The 22427-nt window shown below is 44.7% G+C and overlaps 1 protein-coding gene across 2 annotated transcripts in view; it reads right to left on the bottom strand.

The window, feature by feature from the left end:
- Nucleotides 1-22427, bottom strand: part of LOC137624359 (aspartate--tRNA ligase, mitochondrial-like) — a 195491-nt gene that overhangs the window by 105260 nt on the left and 67804 nt on the right. For both annotated transcript variants that reach the window (XM_068355060.1, XM_068355061.1), the window contains exons 6-8: nt 20977-21063; nt 14084-14260; nt 9634-9813 (exon numbers count right to left, since the gene is read on the bottom strand). In XM_068355060.1, coding sequence (XP_068211161.1) covers nt 9634-9813; nt 14084-14260; nt 20977-21063 — 444 coding nt within the window. The remainder of the gene's footprint in view (nt 1-9633; nt 9814-14083; nt 14261-20976; nt 21064-22427) is intronic.

Raw genomic sequence — 22427 nt, 5'->3', positions numbered from 1 at the left:
CAATCAAAATCGAGAAGGCAATTAGAGCTTGCGATTGATAGGTCAATGTATGACAAGGTACCTGTCTGAACATGAAAGTGCATGGGCTCTCCTGTATTAAATAGTGCCACATCTTCAGGTACTCCTCTATGTAAATGTGTTTGTGGTAGCTCAAGTCCCACTGATTACCACCCAATTTCCATAACTCCCATATTATCTAAAGTTTTTGAACATCTTCTGGCAAAACGTCTTAATAGGTTTGCTGAAGGTAATCATCTCTTCCCTAGTTTGCAATTTGGTTTTCGTAAAGGCCTTGGAGCATATGATGCCCTTCTTACAATCTCCAATGCTGTACAGAAATCCCTTGATTGTGGTCGGGAAGTTCGTATGATTGGCCTTGATTTTAGTGCTGCCTTTGACCGTGTTAATCATGAGGCCCTTGTTTTCAAACTGAAACAGTTGGGAGTGGGTGGGTCGTTTCTTAGCATTATTATTGATTTTTTAAGTAATAGATCTCAAAGAGTTGTTGTTGATGGGCACCATAGTGATTATAGGAATGTGATATCCGGTGTTCCACAGGGTAGTGTTCTTGGCCCATTACTTTTCATACTATATACACATGACATGTGGTTTGGCCTAGAAAACAAGCTTGTTGCATATGCAGATGATGCTACTCTCTTTGCATCAATTCCATCCCCTGAATGTAGATCTAGGGTTGGTAAATCCCTTAATAGAGATTTAGCTAGAATTAGTGCATGGTGCAAATTATGGGGTATGAAGTTGAATCCTAACAAAACTCAAAGTATGATTGTAAGTAGGTCAAGGACGGTGGTTCCTCAACATCCGGATCACAGTATTCAAAATATTAGGTGTGATTCTCGACAGTAAATTTACTTTTGAGAAACATATAAGGTCTGTGTCTTCTTCAATTTCACAAAAAATAGGCTTATTGAGAAAGTCTTTCAAGATTTTCGGTGATCAATCTATTCTGAAGAAGTGTTTTAATTCTTTCATTCTACCTTGTTTTGAGTATTGTTCTCCTATCTGGTCTTCAGCTGCTGATTCTCATCTTAATTTGTTGGACAGAAACTTACGGTCTATTAAATTTCTTATTCCTGATCTAGATATTAATCTCTGGCACCGTCGTTCAATTAGTTCATTATGTATGTTGCATAAGATTTTTCACAACTCTGACCATCCTTTACATTCAGATCTCCCTGGACAATTCTATCCTGTTCGTAATACTAGGCAGGCAGTTAATTCTAATAGCCAGGCCTTCTCCATCACGAGGCTCAATACTACGCAGTACTCTAGAAGTTTTATTCCAGCTGTGACCAAGTTGTGGAATGATCTTCCTAATCGGGTGGTTGAATCAGTAGAACTTCAAAAGTTCAAAGTTGGAGCAAATGCTTTTTTGTTGACCAGGCGGACATAGTCTTTTTATAGTTTATTTATGACATATTTGTTTTTGATGTTGTTGATAGTTTATTATATGACATGTCTGTTTTGACGTTGTTTCTTATTTTAGAATGATTTATTGTTAATTTGTTCTCTTCATTTATTTATTTCCTTATTTCCTTTCCTCACTGGGCTATTTTTCCCTGTTGGAGCCCCTGGGCTTATAGCATCTTGCTTTTCCAACTAGGGTTGTAGCTTGGATAGTAATAATAATAATAATAATAATAATACTTGATGGTTCAGGAATACTCGGTGATTGCCGATAATTACCACTGTTGATGCACTGACCAGCAATCTGCCTTTTTTTGTGAAGGTGTAAATCAAGGGCTAATGGTCCTTTTGTACCATGAATCGCCATCTCTCAAGCATGTGTCTGAAATGTCAAATGGTATAGTGGACTGCCAATAATTCTCTGTTGAAGGTGAAGTATTTTTGTTCCTCTGGAGATAGCTTCTTGCTGAAAAATGCTTGCAGTCTTTGGCCATTATTTGTATACTTCTTGCTGAAAAATTATTGCAGCCTTTGGCCATTATTTGTATACTTTTTGCTGAAAAATGCTTGCAGTCTTTAGCCATTATTTGTATATTTCTTGCTGAAAAATACTTTGGCCATTGTTTGTATCCTGCTCAAGTACTGCATCAATTGCTGTGCTACATGCATTCATTGTCTGTTTAAGAAATCGATTGGAGAGAAGAAATACTAGGGTGCAGAAGAACTATGGGCTTTTTTGGCTACTTGAAATGCTGCTTCTTACTTATTTGACCAGCATAATATGACAATTTATCCTAAATTGTATTTTTCCTGGCTATACAAACCCGTAATCATTTAATATAGGAATTCGCTTCAGCTCAGCTGAAACAGCCGGAGAGAAAGAAAAGCAGGCAGTTGTGCTGATTGGTTGGCTGGCGGTATGGGGCGGAGCTTAGCCAACCCCCCCCCCCAACCCCCACCCCCCCTGCCAGCCCGCTTTCCTCATTCAAACGCTTTAGGCTCAATGTGGAACATGAGAGGGGTGGTAGAGGCGGGCATTTATATTAAGTGATTACGGGTTTGTATAGCTAGGAAAAATACAATTTAGGACAAATTGTCATTTGTTCCAACGTGATATACAAACCTCGTAATCATTTAATATAGGAAGACTCATTGGTTAGTGGGAGGTCTGCCTTTGCTGCTTGTGGACAGCTAACTGCCCGGATATAGACCTGGTCTCGAATGAGAGCAGAGGACTAAATCCACTCACCCCTGTCTCTTGACCTGACATGATGATGGTGGGGTCTGAGACACTGGGAGCCGCCGCACGATGTGTAAGAGCATCGCGCGACCAGAGAGCGTAAACGTAAGAGACACTCGACCCTAGGGTCACAGTGACTGGATTAAACTCCAAAACCATAAGGCAAAGGGTTTATACATCCACCGTCTTCCCTGCCTAGCAGAAGACGGGGGGAGAATACTTGTAAACAAACTCTAGCAATCTTACCTGGGAAGACTTGTCTTGATGTATGGAACTCCAAGGGAGGAGACATAGAGAAAGGCAGATCACCTGCAGACTGCTTTCACACTGCCAAACATACCTTAAAATCAAGAGACTTCCCTGGTCAGAGGAACTGGAAAGGTCAGACAATAGCTTGAGCTGCTACCACAGGGCTAAGAACAAAGGTGTCCAAGGACTTGTGCGTAAACTCCTTCAAGTAAAAGGCCGTAAAGGTGGTCTGGTGTTTCCCAACGCCAGCCTCCAGCACTTGGCCCACTGCAAGATTTCTCTTGAAATTGAGTGTGGGGGGGGCAATGCCCCTGATCTCGTGAGCTTAAACCCTCGCTGGTGCTTGGACTCTTGGTTCTGCTGGTGCTAATGAAGTCGTCAACATTCAGGTCTGAGATGCCGAGTTCGCCTAAGATGGCGCTGGAGACACCTGACGGGACAGAGAAGCCTCTCACCTGAATCGCCACATCCGGTAAGGAAGGAATAGTGAAGGCCTCGAACCTGGGATCGTGGATCACTGGGTTCTGAGTCTTGGCCACAAACTCTGGCACAAAACTCAAGGCGATCTCCTTCCAACCCTGTGAGTGACATTACAGGAGAGGTAAGTTCCCTCGGGGGACACGACTGTTCGAAGCTCTTAATGAGCATAGAAATCCCCAGGGTGTTGGAGATATCTATGCCCTTCAGACGGAACAACATTACCAGGGGAGACCTGTACCTTTTAATGGCAGAAACCGAAAGGAGCTTATCTCTGCGAAGAAAGACTAGGAAGTCTGCGATCTGAGTCAGAGAGGCTCCGACTGGAGAGATACCCCTTCCACTATACCAATCACAGAAGACCAACCACTTCCCCTGGTAGACTGAGGAGGAGGATCTTCTAAGGTATCCTGACATGTCTCTCGCAGCGAGTCGCAAAAAGCCTCGCGTTCTGAGGAGATGCTGGATAGTCTCCACGCGTGAAGTCTGAGTGACTGCACTGCCTAGTGGTACCTGTTCGACAAGGGTTGCCAAAGGAGATTGGGCCAGTGTGGTAGCTCTCGCGGTGCCTCGACCAGGAGCAACAACAGATCGGGAAATCACTCCATATGTGGTCATAGTGGAGCAATGAGTCATCCTAAGTCCTGGAGCAACTAGGACTTGGTACAGGACTGCGCAAAGCAAGCAAAAAGGGGGGGGAAACGTGTAGCAATCCAGTAGATCCCAAGGATGTTACAGTGCGTCCTAAAACGCGGCCGTGGGATCTAGTACTGGAGAACAAGACACAGCAAGCTTGGCATTGTGCCGTGTTGCGAAAGGTCGATGCATGGTTCTCCCCAGAGGTCGAGTACTCTACTCGCGACCCAAGGGTGAAGAGACCATTCTGCCCCTATTTACTGGTTTCTGCGACTTAGGGCGTCTGCCCGAACACCTCTCTTGCCTGGAATATACCTGGCTGACAAGGTTACGTGTTGACTCTCTGTCCAAAGAAAGACTTGCCTCATCAACTACTGCAAGGGACGTGAGAAAGTGCCCCGTTGCTTGTTGACGTGCGCGACCACGGATGTGTTGTTGTTTATCAGCACTACCGAGTGCTCTCTCCAACGGGCCTGAAAATGAAAGAGAGCTCTCGAGACTGCCATCATTTCCAGCACGTTGATGTGCAGGTGTTTCTTCTCTTCCGACCACACACCTGACACGACCAAGTCATCCAGGTGTGCACCCCAACCTTCCGTAGACGCGGAACTGAGGTGGAGGAGGGTTTATGAGAAAACCCTAACATGAGGTTCTCCTCATTTAGCCACCAAAGGAGATCCTCCCTTACCTCGTGTTCCATGAGGACCGGACGAGAGGGAGGATCGGTGGCTGCCGACCACTGCTCCTTCTGACACCACTGAAGGGAGCGGAGATGGATCCGCCCGAAAGGAACGAGCTTCTCCAGTGAGGAGAGGTGACCTAGAAGAGCTTGCCACTGGAGGGCTGGAATGCCGAGTCGATCAGCATTCCCAGATACTTCACCTTCTGCTTGGGAATGAGGTTCGACTTCTCGCAGTTCACCACAATCCCCAGATCGCGACAGACTGCCAGAAGCGAGTCTCGATCCTGACTCAACTGCTCCTACGAGGGAGCGAGAATCAGCCAGTCATCGAGGTACATCAGTATGCGGATGCCCCTCGAGTGGGCCCAAGCTGCTACTGTCATGAACACTCGCGTGAACACTTGGGGAGCTGTGCACAGTCCGAAGCACAGTACTTTGAACAGGTACACCGTGCCCTGGAAGGTGAATCGGAGGTACTTTCTAGACAACCGATGAACTGGTACTTGAAAGTACGCGTCCTTCAAGTCTATTGAAAGCATAAAGTCGTACTGCCTGATGGCTTACAGCACAATGCGAACTGTTAGCATCTTGAACGCAGTTTGCTGAACATACTTGTTCAATGGCGAAAGGTTGATGATCGGTCTCCAACCTCCTGGTGACTGATCGTGTACGACTTCTAGTGCATCCTTCTCCAACATTCCATGGTCCTCCGCCTCTAAGGGTAGAGCCTTCAGGGATGTTGGAGCGTATGTGTTGAACGCTATTGGAGTGGAGGATGGGGGGGCCGATGAAGTACGAATGGGAGCTTGTACCCTTCGCAAAGGGTCAACACTACCCATTCCTCGGCCCTGAGGTGCTGCCACATCGCCCAATGGCACAATAGGTATCCTCCTACCCTCCGCAGCATGGGAAGTGGAAAGCCAATCTCATCGTTTCCCTTTCCCTTGCTTGCCCGTTCTTTCCCCGACGTGGCGGAGCTCCCGAGGGAGGCTGAAAGGTCTGTTTGGTGGCAGAACCCTTCTGAACAGTAGCAGGTCTTGGCTGCACAGGAGCACGACCAATGGTACTCTTGCCACTTCCTGTGGGCTTGGCCTGACTCGGCCTGGCTACGGACAGTTTCGCGGGACCAGGTCCCTTGAAACTCACAGCTTGCGCCTGGTGGATAATGGAGTCCTCTGAGTCGAGGCTCCATTTATCCCGCGCGGCCTGAACTTCCTCTGGTGGAAAGAGAGAAGTTGCAGCTCTAATAGGAAAGTTCCTGAGTGCCAGGGCCTCTCCTGAACCAATCTATCTCGCCAAACGAGTGGCTACTGCCTCACGTTTTTTGAGGATCAGATTGGCATACTGGGCAGCAAGCTGGTCCAAGAGAAAAGCAACAGCTTTCCCACAAGACAATGCCAGGTTTCTGTACTGCTCCATGTGTTCGGGGTTAGCAAGCTTGGTGTCCCGCGTGAACAGTGGCCATACCACACCAGTGGTCGTGCCACGAAGTAGCCTTGAGAGCAGCTACAGGGATGGACTCCATAGTTGAAATCTCAGAGGCCGAGAAGGCCACTCTCTGGGATTTCAAGCTCTCGACTGAGGAACCCCCAGCAAGCTCTCCGGCCGCGAGGTCGAGAGGGAGAGGACAAGACACAGAAGACTCTGTGACATAGTACCTCTTCTGTGGCTGGAGTGGTTGAGGGAGAAGCTTGTTCGAACCTTGGCCTAAGCAAGTCACCAGGTCCTGCGATCTGGTCACTCACTCGGTCCAATGCTCGAGCAGCCTGTCTCAACCAGGGTAAGGTGAGGGGGTGTGAACTGCCTTCGGGGGCTCCCCATAGGATCTCCAAGGCTGTACACTTATCTCAGACACTACCACAGGAGGAACCCTGAGGCCATTAATCTCACGCATGGGGTTAATGACCTCTAGGAACTGCGACTCCACCTCGGGAACTTCCGTCACCACAGCCGGTGAAGGCCGTGGAAGTGGCTGATCCCTCGGTCCCGCTACATCCGTAGGTGTAGGGGAAGTGACATGCTGCACGGGTGATGACATCCCCCATGAATACCCTTGCTCTGGTCCTAGGATCGAACCAGGCGTGTATTCAGGAGTCAAGGAAGGACCCTGGCAGGGTTCATCCCCGACGAAATGCATCGAGGTTCCCACTGCGCCCGAGTGCGTGACTGGTCGCTGCGAGCCCCATGAAGCTCCCGAAGGAGCTTGAGCGTGAGTGGGGTCGCTGAGAACTGCAACGCTCACACTAGGAGGTGTAGACAGGTTAGTCGCTCGAGTGGTGCGCGCGGCCTCACCTGTTACATGGCCAGAAAACATGGGGGTTGACTGCATCTCTTGCGGCTGATAAGCGCGAGAGCTAGCCTGATCGTGCACGACCGGCCCCATGCCGCGGGCTGAGCCGCGAGGTGGCTCCATGCCAGGCCCGAGTCACGCAGGTCGAGTGCGCAACTGTCTGGGCCTGCTCCCTGCTCACGCGACACACGAGTCGCTGAGCTGGTACGCATGGCTACCCCCATGGAGGTAGTCGTGCGAACCGCGGATTCTTCATGAGAGACCACAGCTGAGATTTCTCGTGCCGAAGCCAGGACTCTCCTTTCCCCACTCAAGAGCAGTTCAATTCGAGTCTGAGCAGTAGATCGGGGGCCCGAGGACCCCGTCACCATCCTCTGGAAGACGATACCTACACCCTCGAGCAAGTTTGTCGTGTATGGAGGCCTTGCGCGAGATTCGCCGTGAACAATCCCACTAGAGCGGGGAACACGGGAATCTCATACATCACCCTCATTCTCTGGAGGAGAAGAGGTGTCTCGGGGCGCCATGTCCCTTCAACTGTGACTGGCCTTCCTGGCCCTCTTCACCTTCCTCTTTCCCCTGGGGGAGAAGAGTCAGAGTCAGAAGGTGAAGACGAAGAGGAAGAGAAGAGAGGAGGAGGAACTAGAAGAGGAATACCGCTCAGGCGTCCTCTTCTTGTGCCCCCTCCGAGGTGCTGGAACACTGGTTGAAGCAACAGCAGATGACACTGGACGAGGATGAACAACCTGAGCCATGTCTGTAGGAAGAGCCGTGGTCAGTGAACATGGTGAACCTGAAAAACATATTGTATCAGCAGGAGTTTGGCAGATTTTAATTTTAAAAGCTTATCAGTAGGAGATTTGGTAGATTTTAATTTTAACTGCTCATCAGTAGAAGATTTGGCAGATTTTAATTTTAACTGACTTGCGGGTGAAGCTGTCAAGGATTTGCCATCAGTCGTTAAAGAAATCTCAGTGATTAAAACCTTACTCTCCCTTGTTTTAACAGGGAGTCCTGCAATTATTTTACCCTTGGAAAAAGTTTTCATTTTGCCAGGAACAAATGCTTTAACAGGTACATAGTCAACAACAACAGGGGTATCGGTGAACATGGGAGTCGATAAAGTTACAACCCAGGGTTGCCAGGTTTTCTAAGTGAGAAAAGGCCAACTTTGATCAACTGCAGGTTTAAGAAGTTAAAAAAGGCCAAAGGTATAGCCTTTAAGGCCAACCTTTTATGATAGTGCTAAAGGCTAACCAATTTCAAATAAAAAAAGGCCAAATTTTATGTCTTTAGCTGAAAAAGGCCAACCTGGCAACTCTGATACAAACTCGATTACATTCATGTGTTCATCAACAATCGTATCATTCAAATGACGTTGTTGAAGTTCGTTCGCCATATTTAAATGGCGTCTTAACAAATTTAAGTCAAGCTTACCTGATAATCCGAGAGACGCCCGAAATTCCCCCTTCTTACCAGGTAACCTGTCGTCATCGGTAACAGCAATCTGTCAGTCGTCTCTTGGAATCACCGAAATAGCGGAAGCGCTAAGGTCAACCGCTCCCCCGGCGAAACCCGAGAAAATCCCGACAGGCTGAGAATCCGGGCTTCCCAAAATGGCAGCCAGGATTCACAATACGACAAGGAGAACCTTGAGAGCAAGGTTTTCCCCTGCATGTCGAGCAGAGCGTGTGCGGGTCTACAGAAGGTGAGAAACGCCACCCACTGCAACGCCCGCCACGGCCTGCACAACATCGCATTTTAAAGAGTAACTTTCTCCTTCATAACAAAGACCAATCACTAGTACACAAGCACAAGAGAAGGCAAAATGCTGTAGCGTAGAGAGCGGAGAGTAGGCAACCATCTACATTGAGCCGAAGCGAGTGAATGAGCTAAGCTCTGCCCCATACCGCCAGCCAACCAATCAGCACAACTGCCTGCTTTTCTTTCTCTCTGGCTGTTTTTTGCATGTTTTATAAGCAGAGCGTGTGCGGGTCTACAGAAGGTGAGAAACGCCACCCACTGCAACGCCCGCCACGGCCTGCACAACATCGCATTTTAAAGAGTAACTTTCTCCTTCATAACAAAGACCAATCACTAGTACACAAGCACAAGAGAAGGCAAAATGCTGTAGCGTAGAGAGCGGAGAGTAGGCAACCATCTACATTGAGCCGAAGCGAGTGAATGAGCTAAGCTCTGCCCCATACCGCCAGCCAACCAATCAGCACAACTGCCTGCTTTTCTTTCTCTCCGGCTGTTTCAGCTGAACTGCAGCGAATTCCTATATTAAATGATTACGAGGTTTGTAAATCGCGTCGGAACAAATTATAAGGGGACTTTCATAAAATTAAATAGTAAATGTAATACCGGTAATTCTTTCAATTTCAAAGCTTTTTTTTTGCATGTTTTATAAGCATCGCGTAACCTAGAAAGTAAAACTTGGTAAAACTATAAGCTGATCTACACAAGGCTTTAAGAACATATATCAATGAAAAATTCAAATATCAGCATCAAAGCTGGAATTATACACATTCTAATAACTATAAAAAATGTATAACAATGATGAAATAAAAAAGGCTACCTGCTCTTAAAAAATAATTTCAAAACAAAATGCCACCCCATAATAAATACCTTCCAGTCAAATCGTGTATCTGGCTTATCAACTCCATACTTCGACATGGCTTCTTGGTATGATATAATGGGGAACGGTGATTTGACAGGGCTCAAGTGTTCTGGCCAAGAATGAACCAAAAGGTTCTCTATCAATCTTTGAATCTCTTCCATTGTAACATTAGCCACCTCCAGATCAACCTAGAAGATAGTGGTCATCATTACTGATCTTACTCTATTTAGTAATAAGTTTCAAGCAATAATGCCCACAAACAATAATTTTCTTTGGTAAACATAAATTGAAACAATAACCAGATTTTCACAATAAAATTTATTATTCTAATACACAATTTATGAATGTTTTTCTTTAAAGATGGTAAACCATTTGCTCATGACGAAAGAAAAAAAAAATAATCTCAGCAACTTAGCACATGTTATGGGCAGTTGAGATAATGAAATAGTTAAGGACTATATATGAATAGGAAAACCATATCTTTTTCCCCAGAGAATAAATCCACCTAGTGTTTGGTAAAAGACAATATGTACTTTATTATTATTGGCAGTATTTTGAGAACAGACCAAACTTTGATGAATTATTTTTATTATCTGGAAGCGTCACTACATACTTCCTATGGAGTGCTTTTCCCTAATGGTAAAATATTTGGTCCAGATTGCACCAAAAAACTAAATCTAGAACCTTCTATGGTGTGACCAAAGTGGGAGCTTTAAAGGAAACCAATCAGGATGACAAATATAAAAAAAAAATTCTTAATTGGGAATGTTGATTAGGTCCCCCCGCATGGTATATAAGCTTCGAGGAAAGAGATAGAAAGGATATCGTCAAGAAAACCACAGGTCGGACAGAGATAGTTTCCAACAGGAGTCTACCTTTGCAAAGATCAAACACCTACTCCAAAATATGGTCATATCAGTGATAAAGAGAGGCCCCTAGTCACACTAAATACTAAAGCGAGAATTGAATTTAAAATATATACAATAGCCCACCAAGTTATCAGAACCGAGCGTCCAAAATACTTAAGAGAATTGCTACATATTGCGCAGCCAACAAATCATGTCAACACAAGAATAATTACAGATGGCTTCAAACTGTTGGAACCTAGATTTATGTTTACTTTAGGCTCCAGAGCCTTTAAATATGTGGCCCCGAGACTATATAATAAGCTCCCATGAAACATTCGAATGTTTGAAGACATTAAGGCTTTCAAGAGGAAACTGAAGACTTTCTTATTTCATGAGTCCATTGACAGTGACGATTTAACAGTAAATGAACAATACGCGATGTGAAACGTTAAATATTCTGAACGAACAAGGTAAAACGACGGTGGAGGTCCTGTAGAGAGTGGGGTTCCCTTGCTGTATGGGACCGGAAAAGCAGCCATCAAAGAAAGAACGAAGAAAAATAAAGTCACCATACCAACAATACTTCACCAAATTAGGATAACCCACCAAGTCTCCATTTAAGTATTTTATTGATCTATTATCCAGCCCATTCACCCACCCTACCTAAAAATATATTGAATTAATTTTAGTCATGGAAAGTAAAGGAACAGCAACATTAACATTTAGTTTCTTTATAAATGAGTTTGTGAATAATGTGCTTTTTTGTGTGTTTCTTTTAACAGTATATTTGTTTCTCATATCTCAGTTTCTGTTGTCAAATAGTTTTTGCTTAGAGACTGAAAGAATCTATAACAACTCAGAGATTGTAACACATAGTAGCTGCCACTACAAGAGGAAAGAAGCCACACCACTTTGGTGAAACACCCTGGCTTATCCCCCTTCCCCAGTCACTTTGCATGTAAATAATTCCATCACGCAAAGTAACTAATTAAACTAACTTTTTAAGATAAACTACCACTACTAGTGGGGATATGGGTGGCTTTGTCATTAATTTTTCAAAAGGACAAAGAAATATTTACACCTATTTTTTATAAGAAGCCTCCCACCTGATGCTATTCTTGAATTCATCCAAAGAAAGATTCTAACCTGTCTCAATTTCCATTTCACTAACCTAAACTTATTACCAATATTTAGCTTGAAGGCCAGGGAAACATAGCAAAAGCAAAGACACTATGACATCTACTTTTTCATTACCAACAACTACAACATGGACAGGAATCCAGCATATGTCAATTTTCACTCCTTGGGAATAGAATTCATTAAGGAGCTCTTTAATTTGTAATACTAGTGGGTTCTTAGATCCATAACATCTTAGGACTTCCCTTGCACTTGAATCGGAATAAATGGCAAACTTATGATTCACCTTTTCTTCAATTGTTTAAAAATTTCAATTGTTAATGAAATTACCGATAGCCAGATGTAGAGATTGATGCCACACTAGGTAATGAGAGTTGACTTGTTTTGTCATAAGATAATGAAGCACAACCAACACCCATTGAAAATGTGGAGCCATCAATATATATACAGTATAGCATAATGAGGTCCTCTCCTTCATATATGTTCCAAGGCATTTTATTTATGATGACATGGAGTATAGCGATATATATTTTTATAGATAAAAAATTGAGACCATATTCTTGTTGTTTTCTTTACATTCCAAGGTGATGGAAAGGGATATGTCAAATAAGCTTCTTTCTCATTTTTGTAGATTGTAGTAGCCTATTTACTCTTATGGGGAATTGTGGTTCATGATTATTTATAAATATATGGCTTTGATTGAAGAGCTTCTTTAGACAATTAGTGGATAAAATCATTATGCATTTCACATTGTTACAAAATTTCAGTGTAAGGACAAAGGTGGCTCCCAACTTTTACATAAAACTGACATATTTTGGGAAGATCTAAAGACTTCACTGTTAAGTCTCAGACCTCAATCGTGTATAGGATCTAAAGGCTTCAAAATAGCTTCAGATTCTGATCCATAAATTGTTACCATAATCTATCCTTGATAAGACTTATGCTTTACAGATCATCTGTAAAGTTGATAATTTTGGACCCCATATTGTATGTGGACAACTTCATTATTACGTTAAAATCATTATTACATTCAGATTTGATGTAAGACATACAGTACTGTATATGCTTTCTAATTCAGGTGAGTATCGAATAGCCCAAAAAATTTTTACCTTTTTTTTGAAATTGGATTTGAGCATGACCCAATGTAAGATTTATATCTTGGGTTTGTTTTAATCTACTATTCACTATTCTTGTTTTTTTTTTTTTTTTAAAGAAAGTCTAAAACCAGCGTACAAACTAATTTTTCAATATAGTTATTCAGAATTCTTTGTAAGTGACTAAGATTTTTTTATACCTTCCTGAGGTATTTGAGCAACTAAGTCATTAATTGCCATTGAAAAAAGAATCTCACTTAAAACACTACCCTGGGGCACACCACAGTCAAGGTTGTAAGATTTGGAATAAACATTCTTTATACAAGTTTGGAATGTTCTTCCACAAATAAAATTTCTCCTCGAATACCATTATGATGTAAGGATTCTAGTGTTAAACTCTGCGAGCCAAATTGGGATGCTGATAAAATTTTATTACGAATGTAAACGCTAAATCAGTTGATAATTCACAATTTTTTTGGTAATTTGCAAACACAACTGAACACTGAAATTAGTCTGTAATTGTTTGGAATACTGAGATCTCTTCCTGGCTTAGCTATTGGTATTACTATTGCATGTTTCCATGCCTTTGGAAATATATTTTTGGTTCATAGATGATAAAAAACTCTAAGATATGCCTTTGCCAAAGGGGCTACATTTCTTATATTAAAATATATATTCCAGTATTTTTACCAGGAGGTGTTGAACGGCAATTTGATTAGAAAAACTTCCGATCCACTTCAGTAAATCTTTTATTACAATAGATGTCTTCCGGGCATCAAAATTCAATATAATTGCTTCTTCTCTTCCTTTGATAGATCAAAATGTGGACATCCAAATTATTAAATATTGCATATACTTTCAATATTTCGCCCAATAATATTTTAGATTCCTTATGTATCATGAACTAATAACCTGTTATACATTAATGCATGTCTTTTATTTCTGCTATAGGAACCACCAATTTTTCTAAATTTCTAATTTCTACCACACCTTGATTGAAGTACCCACTGATATACTAGACATATTTTTGCCCAAGAATTATCCTGCCTTTTATTGCCTTTTCTAAATTTAGCAAAAGTATTATAAAAATAGTTTCAATACAGTGACTTACATGGTTATATCAACCAGTTACTTCAATGCAATTCTTAATGTTATAGGATTTGACTGTTCGCATGTGAAGCAGGAAAGGCAGGATAATGAGCAGCATATACAGAGCAGCATATACACACACATTTCTCTCTCTCTCTCTCTCTCTCTCTCTCTCTCTCTCTCTCTCTCTCTCTCTCTCTCTCTCTCTCTCTCTCTCTCTTACATAATACTTATCAAATTAATCTTAAATTGTAAATCACATTAGTAACAATACACCACAGAATACTTGCCTGCATGAATTCTGGTTGACGATCCGGCTTACCCCCTTCATCTCGATAACAAATGGCAAACTGAAAGTATCTTTCAAACCCTCCAATCATTGCCAGCTGCTTATACGTTTGTGGGCTCTGAACTAAAGAATAAAATTTTCCCGGATGTCTTGAAGGGACTACGAATTCTTGAGCACCCTGATAAAACAGAATACCAAACATGTTATTTTCCTTAGTAAAATAAATTTTTGAATATACTTACCCGATGATCATGTAGCTGTCAACTCTGTTGCCCGACAGAAAAAATCTAAGGTCGGGATACGCCAGCGATCGCTATACAGGTGGGGGTGTACATCAACAGCGCCATCTGTCGAGCAGGTACTCAAGTACTTCTTGTCAACAAGAACTCAATTTTCTCCTCGGTCCACTGGTTCTCTATGGGGAGGAAGGGAGGGTCCTTAAATTCATGATCATCGGGTAAGTATATTCAAAAATTTATTTTACTAAGGAAAATAACATTTTTCAATATTAATCTTACCCGATGATCATGTAGCTGATTCACACCCAGGGTGGTGGGTGGAGACCAGCATACATGTTAACAATAGAAGCTAAGTATCCCGTATTTCATTTTATCAGTTATTCAAAATAACAAACATAAAATAAATAAGTACCTGGTAAGGAAGTCGACTTGAACCATTACTCTGCCTTTTTTAAGTACGTCTTCCTTACTGAGCCTAGCGATCCTCTTAGGATGCTGAGCGACTCCTAGGTGCTGAAGTATGAAGGGCTGCAACCCATACTAAAGGACCTCATCACAACCTCTAATCTAGGCACTTCTCAAGAAAGAATTTGACCACCCGCCAAATCAACCAGGATGCGGCAGGCTTCTTAGCCTTCCGTACAACCCAAAAACAACAATAAAAAGCCTTTCAAGAGAAAGATTAAAAAAGGTTATGGGATTAAGGGAATGTAGTGGTTGAGCCCTCACCTACTACTGCACTCGCTGCTACGAATGGTCCCAGGGTGTAGCAGTTCTCGTAAAGAGACTGGACATCTTTGAGGTAAAATGATGCGAACACTGACTTGCTTCTCCAATAGGTTGCATCCATAACACTCTGCAGAGAACGGTTCGGTTTGAAGGCCACTGAAGTAGCGACAGCTCTAACTTCATGTGTCCTTACCTTCAGCAAAGCAAGGTCTTCTTCCTTCAGATGAGAATGGGCCTCTCTAATCAAAAGCCTGATGTAATAAGAAACTGCGTTCTTAGACATCGGCAAAGCAGGTTTCTTGATAGAACACCATAAAGCTTCTGATTGTCCTCGTAGTGGCTTTGTGCGTCTTAAATAGTACTTAAGAGCTCTTACTGGGCAAAGTACTCTCTCTAGTTCGTTCCCCACCAAGTTGGACAGGCTTGGGATTTCGAACGACTTGGGCCAAGGACGAGAAGGAAGCTCGTTTTTAGCTAGAAAACCAAGCTGCAAGGAACATGTAGCCGTTTCAGATGTAAAACCTATGTTCCTGCTGAAGGCGTGAATCTCACTGACTCTTTTAGCTGTTGCTAAGCAAACGAGAAAAAAAGTCTTCAATGTGAGATCCTTAAAAGAGGCTGATTGAAGCGGTTCGAACCTTGCTGACATCAGGAACTTCAAAACCACGTCTAGGTTCCAGCCTGGTGTGGCCAACCGACGTTCCTTTGAGGTCTCAAAAGACCTAAGGAGGTCCTGTAGATCTTTGTTGGAGGAAAGATCTAAGCCTCTGTGGCGGAAAACCGCTGCCAACATACTTCTGTAACCCTTGATCGTAGGCACTGATAGGGATCTTACGTTCCTTAGATGTAGAAGGAAGTCAGCTATCTGCGTTACAGAGGTACTGGTTGAGGATACTGCATTCGACTTGCACCAGCTTCGGAAGACTTCCCATTTAGACTGGTAGACCTTGAGAGTGGATGTCCTCCTTGCTCTGGCAATCGCTCTGGCTGCCTCCTTCGAAAAGCCTCTAGCTCTTGAGAGTCTTTCGATAGTCTGAAGGCAGTCAGACGAAGAGCGTGGAGGCTTGGGTGTACCTTCTTTACGTGCGGCTGACGCAGAAGGTCCACTCTTAGAGGAAGAGTCCTGGGAACGTCCACTAGCCATTGCAGTACCTCGGTGAACCATTCTCTCGCGGGCCAGAGGGGAGCAACCAACGTCAACCGTGTCCCTTCGTGCGAGGCAAACTTCTGAAGTACCCTGTTGACAATCTTGAACGGAGGGAACGCATACAGGTCGAGATGGGACCAGTCCAGAAGGAAGGCATCCACGTGAACTGCTGCTGGGTCTGGAATCGGAGAACAATACATCGGGAGCCTCTTGGTCATCGAGGTAGCGAATAGATCTATGGTGGGCTGGCCCCACAGGGCCCATAGTCTGCTGCAAACATTCTTGTGAAGGGTCCACTCTGTGGGGATGACTTGACCCTTCCGGCTGAGGCGATCTGCCATGACATTCATGTCGCCCTGAATGAACCTCGTTACCAGCGAAATCTTTCGATCTTTTGACCAAATGAGGAGGTCCCTTGCGATCTCGAACAACTTCCTCGAATGAGTCCCTCCTTGCTTGGAGATGTACGCCAAGGCTGTGGTGTTGTCGGAGTTCACCTCCACCACCTTGCTTAGATGGAGGGACTTGAAGTTTATCAAGGCCAGATGAACTGCCAATAGCTCCTTGCAATTGATGTGAAGTGTTCTTTGCTCCTGATTCCATGTGCCCGAGCATTCCTGTCCGTCCAGTGTCGCACCCCAGCCCGTGTCCGATGCGTCCGAGAAGAGACGGTGGTTGGGTGTCTGAACAGCCAAAGGTAGACCTTCCTTGAGAAGAATGCTGTTCTTCCACCACGCCAGTGAAGACCTTATCTCTTCGGAAATGGGCACTGAGACTGCTTCTAGCGTCATGTCCTTTCTCCAGTGAGCAGCTAGATGAAACTGAAGGGGGCGGAGGTGGAGTCTGCCTAACTCGATGAACAGGGCCAGCGATGAAAGCGTCCCTGTTAGACTCATCCACTGCCTGACTGAACATCGGTTCCTTCTCAGCATGCTCTGGATGCATTCTAGGGCTTGGTTGATCCTGGGGGCCGACGGAAAGCCCGAAAAGCTCGACTCTGAATCTCCATACCTAGATAGACAATGGTTTGAGATGGGACGAGCTGGGACTTCTTTATATTGACCAGGAGACCCAATTCCTTGGTCAGATCCATAGTCCATCTGAGATTCTCCAGACAGCGACGACTTGACGAAGCTCTTAAAAGCCAGTCGTCCAAATAGAGGGAGGCTCTGATGTCTGCCAAGTGAAGGAATTTGGCAACATTCCTCATCAGTTTCGTAAACACAAGAGGTGCCGTGCTTAGGCCAAAGCACAGGGCTTGGAACTGGTACACGACCTTTCCAAAGACGAACCTTAGGAAAGGTTGGGAGTCTGGATGGACGGGAACATGAAAGTATGCGTCTTTCAGGTCCAACGAGACCATCCAGTCTTCCTTCCTGACCGCTGCTAGGACCGACTTCGTCGTCTCCATTGTGAACGTCTGCTTGGTGACAAAAGCGTTGAGAGCACTGACGTCCAGCACCGGTCTCCAACCTCCTGTCTTCTTCGCTACCAGGAAGAGACAGTTGTAGAAGCCCGGGGATTGATGGTCCCGGACTATGACTACCGCTCCCTTTTGTAGCAGGAGCGACACCTCTTGTTGCAACGCTAGCCTCTTGTCCTTCTCCTTGTAGTTGGGAGAGAGGTTGATGGGAGATGTTGCTAACGGGGGGCTGCGGCAGAACGGAATCCTGTATCCCTCCCTTAGCAACTTCACAGACTGAGCGTCTGCACCTCTGTTCTCCCAAGCCTGCCAGAAGTTCTTGAGCCTGGCTCCCACTTGCTGTCTGGAGAGGTAGGCAGTCAGATTCTGCCTTTTGAGGACTTGGAACCCTTCTTCGATTTGCCACGATGACTGTCGGCACGGGTACCTCCTCTGCTGGAGGTTCTGCCACGAAAGGGCGGGATGAACCTAGACGCTGGTGTGTCCATCCTAGGTCTAGGCACGGAAGGTAAAGCTTTAGCCTTACGTGCGGAGGACGCCACCAGGTCATGGGTGTCCTTCTGGATCAACGAGGCAGCCATCCCCTTGACCAGCTCTTCCGAAAAGAGACACTTGGAAAGCGGAGCAAACAACAACTCCGACTTCTGGCATGGAGTGATCCCAGCAGACAAGAAGGAACAAAGATGGTCTCTCTTCTTAAGCACTCCCGACACGTACGAAGCCGCAAGCTCACCAGACCCATCCCGAATGGCCTTATCCATGCTAGACATGATAAGCATGGCCGAGTCCTTATCCGAAGGGGAAGTCTTTCTGCTTAAAGCTCCCAAACACCAATCGAGGAAGTTGAAGATCTCAAAAGCACAAAAGACTCCCTTCAACAGATGATCCATGTCAGAAAAGGACCAGCAAATCTTAGATCGTCTCATAGCCAGCCTGCGGGGAGAGTCAACCAGACTTGAGAAGTCGCCCTGGGCAGAGGCAGGAACTCCCAGGCCGGGTTCCTCTCCCGTGGCATACCAGACGCTAGATTTGGAAGCAAGCTTGGTAGGCGGAAAGATGAAAGCAGTCTTTCCTAGCTGCTTCTTGGACTGCAACCACTCTCCCATAACCCTCAAAGCTCTCTTGGATGAGCGTGCGAGAACGAGTTTGGTGAAGGCAGGAGCTGCTGACTGCATGCCTAACGCAAACTCGGAGGGAGGAGAGCGAGGTGTTGCAGACACAAACTGTTCCGGATACAAGTCCCTGAACAGGGCAAGGACTTTCCTAAAGTCTAAGGAGGGAGGCGTAGACTTGGGTTCTTCTAAGTCGGAGTGCGGATCATCCAAATGTGCAGCTTCGTCGTCATCAGAAACTCCATCATCTGACAGCTGAGGAGGAAGTGGCAAAGGTGGAGCAGAATGCTGAATGGCTGAATCCGGCAGCACGGGTGCATGCGTAGCTGCTGCGGATCCAACATCATGCCGCTGCTGGTCAGTCTGCGAGCTGGCAACAACAAAAGCGGAGTGTTGGTGTGTGGGAGGAACTGCCGTGGGTTGCGGAGCATACAGCATGGGTTGCGGAGCATGCCGCATGGGTTGCGGAGCATGCCGCAATGCGTCAAAACACGGCAGCTCGACAGCACCTTCCCCCTGCTGATGCGGAAGCTCACGCATGTCTACGGAGGGTGCAGCATGAACATACGTCTGGCAGGGTCGACTGCGCATCGGTGGTGGAACTCTCACAGGTGGAGTGTGGGAGCAGGCAGCCGCAGTATCTGCTGAGCGCACAACCGTGGCAGGTTGTAGGTTAACAGGTGCAGTGTCAACCTTCTCAGCATGATACTCCTGCATGAAAGCAGCAAGCTGAGACTGCATAGTCTGCAGCATGGACCACTTAGGGTCTACCGTGGTTGGTGCGGCAACAGACGGAGTAGTAGCCTGTTGTGGAACCACTCTACCTCTCTTGGGAGGTGTGCAGTCTTCAGAAGACTGCGGCGAGTCCGAACTGACCCAGTGGCTACACCTGGGCCGTTGGACTCGCTCGGAAGGGACCTTACGCTTGAGAGGTCGTGAGACCTTGGTCCAACGTTTCTTCCTCGAAACTTCTTCCACAGACGAGGAATGACAGGGCTCATTCGTCTGTTTGTGGATGGGACGATCTCTGACAGATACGTCCGCAACCACTGAGGGTACATCCGTACGCTGATCAAGGCCTGTCGAACCTTTGGTCCTTCGACATTGCTTCTCCCCTGGGCTTGGGAGCTTGCAAGAGGTCCCGGACTGGGAGGACGACTGGCACGTACAGGAGTACCCTCATGCGTAACACTGACACTGACACTTTTCACTTCACTTGCACTCACTACACTTCCCACTGCACTTCGCGCTTTCAACTCTTTGACATCGGCCAAAAGTTGATTACGGTCATTGGCTAATGACTCCACTCTGTCACCAAGAGCCTGAATGGCACGCATCATATCCGCCATGGAGGGTTGAGCACTAGTAGCAGGGTCGGGAGTCACCACTACAGGGGAAGGAGTAGGTTGAGGGGCATGGGGAGAGGAAAAATCAAAAGAGCGAGAAGAACTCCTCCTGATCCTATCCTTCTCTAGCCTACGTGCATTCTTTAGGAATTCATTAAAATCGAATTCCGAAAGTCCAGCGCATTCCTCACATCGATCTTCCAATTGACAGGATTTACCCCTACAATTGGAACAAACGGTGTGAGGATCTATGGAGGCCTTCGGAAGACGCCTAGAACAAGCCCTAACACTACACTGCCTGTACTTAGGGACTTGTGAATGGTCAGACATCTTGAATTCCAGAAATAGTCAGGGGGGAAATCCAAAAACTAGCAAAGTTCATAAACAATTAATCCAAATCTAATCAAAAAGCTATATAAGCTAATGATACAGGTTCCTGAATAGCGAAGGCTAAAATCTAGAGCGAATACATCACCAAAATCGTGAAAAACAACTCCAGAAACAACAGCGTATCCAAGTAGGTCTTGCCGGTGGCATGACAGAGGAAAAATTGAGTTCTTGTTGACAAGAAGTACTTGAGTACCTGCTCGACAGATGGCGCTGTTGATGTACACCCCCACCTGTATAGCGATCGCTGGCGTATCCCGACCTTAGATTTTTTCTGTCGGGCAACAGAGTTGACAGCTACATGATCATCGGGTAAGATTAATATTGAAAAATATTTTGCATAGTTATTAGGCAGTTTAACTTGGCCATCGACTTATAATCACACATTGTTGTATAATGAAAAAAATCTAAAATAAAACGTTGAAGCTACAATCTTCATAAGCCTTACAATGATAATCTTATTATCTGCACAAATATAGAAAAACAGATTAGTTGAATAAAATAAGCTTACCCCTGGGGTATTAACAGATAGCGTTGGTGTCACAATCTCAACAAAATCTTCTATGTCTTGTAAATAGTCCCTCATCTTCTTTCCAACCTATAAAAGATGATATACTCTTCACAACTAATTTTCTTCTCTATACTTACAAGACTGAAATAAAACAATCAAACAATTCTATGCTTCATAGAAAAATAATCACTGATCTACAATATCCTTCCTTAAGTGGTTATAAAGCTGTATTAATTATTAATATTTTTATCATTATTATTACTAGCTATGCTACAACCCTAGTTGGAAAAGCAGGATGCTATAAGACCAGAGGCTCCAACAGGGAAAATAGCCCAGTGAGGAAATGAAAACATGAAAATATGTTATTTTCCTTAGTAAAATAAATTTTTGAATATACTTACCCGATGATCATATAGCTGCATCCCTGCTGCCCGACAGAAAAAACCTACGGGCGGAATACGCCAGCGATCGCTATACAGGTGGGGGTGTACATCAACAGCGCCATCTGTCAAGTAGGTACTCAAGTACTCGATGTCAACAAAGAACCAATTTTCTCCTCTGTCCCACTGGTTCTCTATTGGGGAGGAAGGGTGGGTCCTTTAATTTATGATCATCGGGTAAGTATATTCAAAAATTTATTTTACTAAGGAAAATAACATTTTTCAATATCAAACTTACCCGATGATCATATAGCTGATTCACACCCAGGGGGGTGGGTAGAGACCAGCATTACAAGTTGACATTATGAGCTAAGTATTCCGTATTTCATTTTAGCAGTTATTCAAAATAACAAGCATAAAATAAATAAGTACCTGGTAAGGAAGACGACTTGAACAATTACTCTGCCTTTTTAAGTACGTCTTCCTTACTGAGCCTCGCGATCCTCATAGGATGCTGAGCGACTCCTAGGAGCTGAAGTATGAAGGGTTGCAACCCATACTAAAGGTCCTCATCAAAACCTCTAATCTAGGCGCTTCTCAAGAAATGATTTTGACCACCCGCCAAATCAAGTAGGATGCGAAAGGCTTCTTAGCCTTCCGGACAACCCAAAAATATTTCAAGAGAAAGATTAAAAAGGTTCTGGAATTAGGGAATTGTAGTGGTGGAGCCCCCACCACTACTGCACTCGTTGCTACGAATGGTCCCAGAGTGTAGCAGTTCTCGTAAAGAGACTGGACATTCTTAAGATAAAAGACGCGAACACTGATTTGCTTTTCCAATAGGTTGCGTCGAATATATTTTGCAGAGATCTATTTTGTTTAAAGGCCACGGAAGTTGTGACAGCTTTAACTTCGTGTGTCCTTACCTTCAGCCAAGCTTGGTCTTCCTCATTCAGAAGGGAATGAGCTTCTCGTATTAACAGTCTGATAAAAATAGGATAAAGAATTCTCTGACATAGGCAAAGATGGATTCTTAACTGAACACCATAAAGCTTCAGACGGGCCTCGTAA

Source organism: Palaemon carinicauda, chromosome 31, assembly GCF_036898095.1.
Source record: "Palaemon carinicauda isolate YSFRI2023 chromosome 31, ASM3689809v2, whole genome shotgun sequence".
Lineage (NCBI taxonomy): Eukaryota > Metazoa > Arthropoda > Malacostraca > Decapoda > Palaemonidae > Palaemon > Palaemon carinicauda.
The sequence above is the reverse complement of the archived record's forward strand: the minus strand, read 5'-3'. Positions and strand labels throughout refer to the sequence as shown.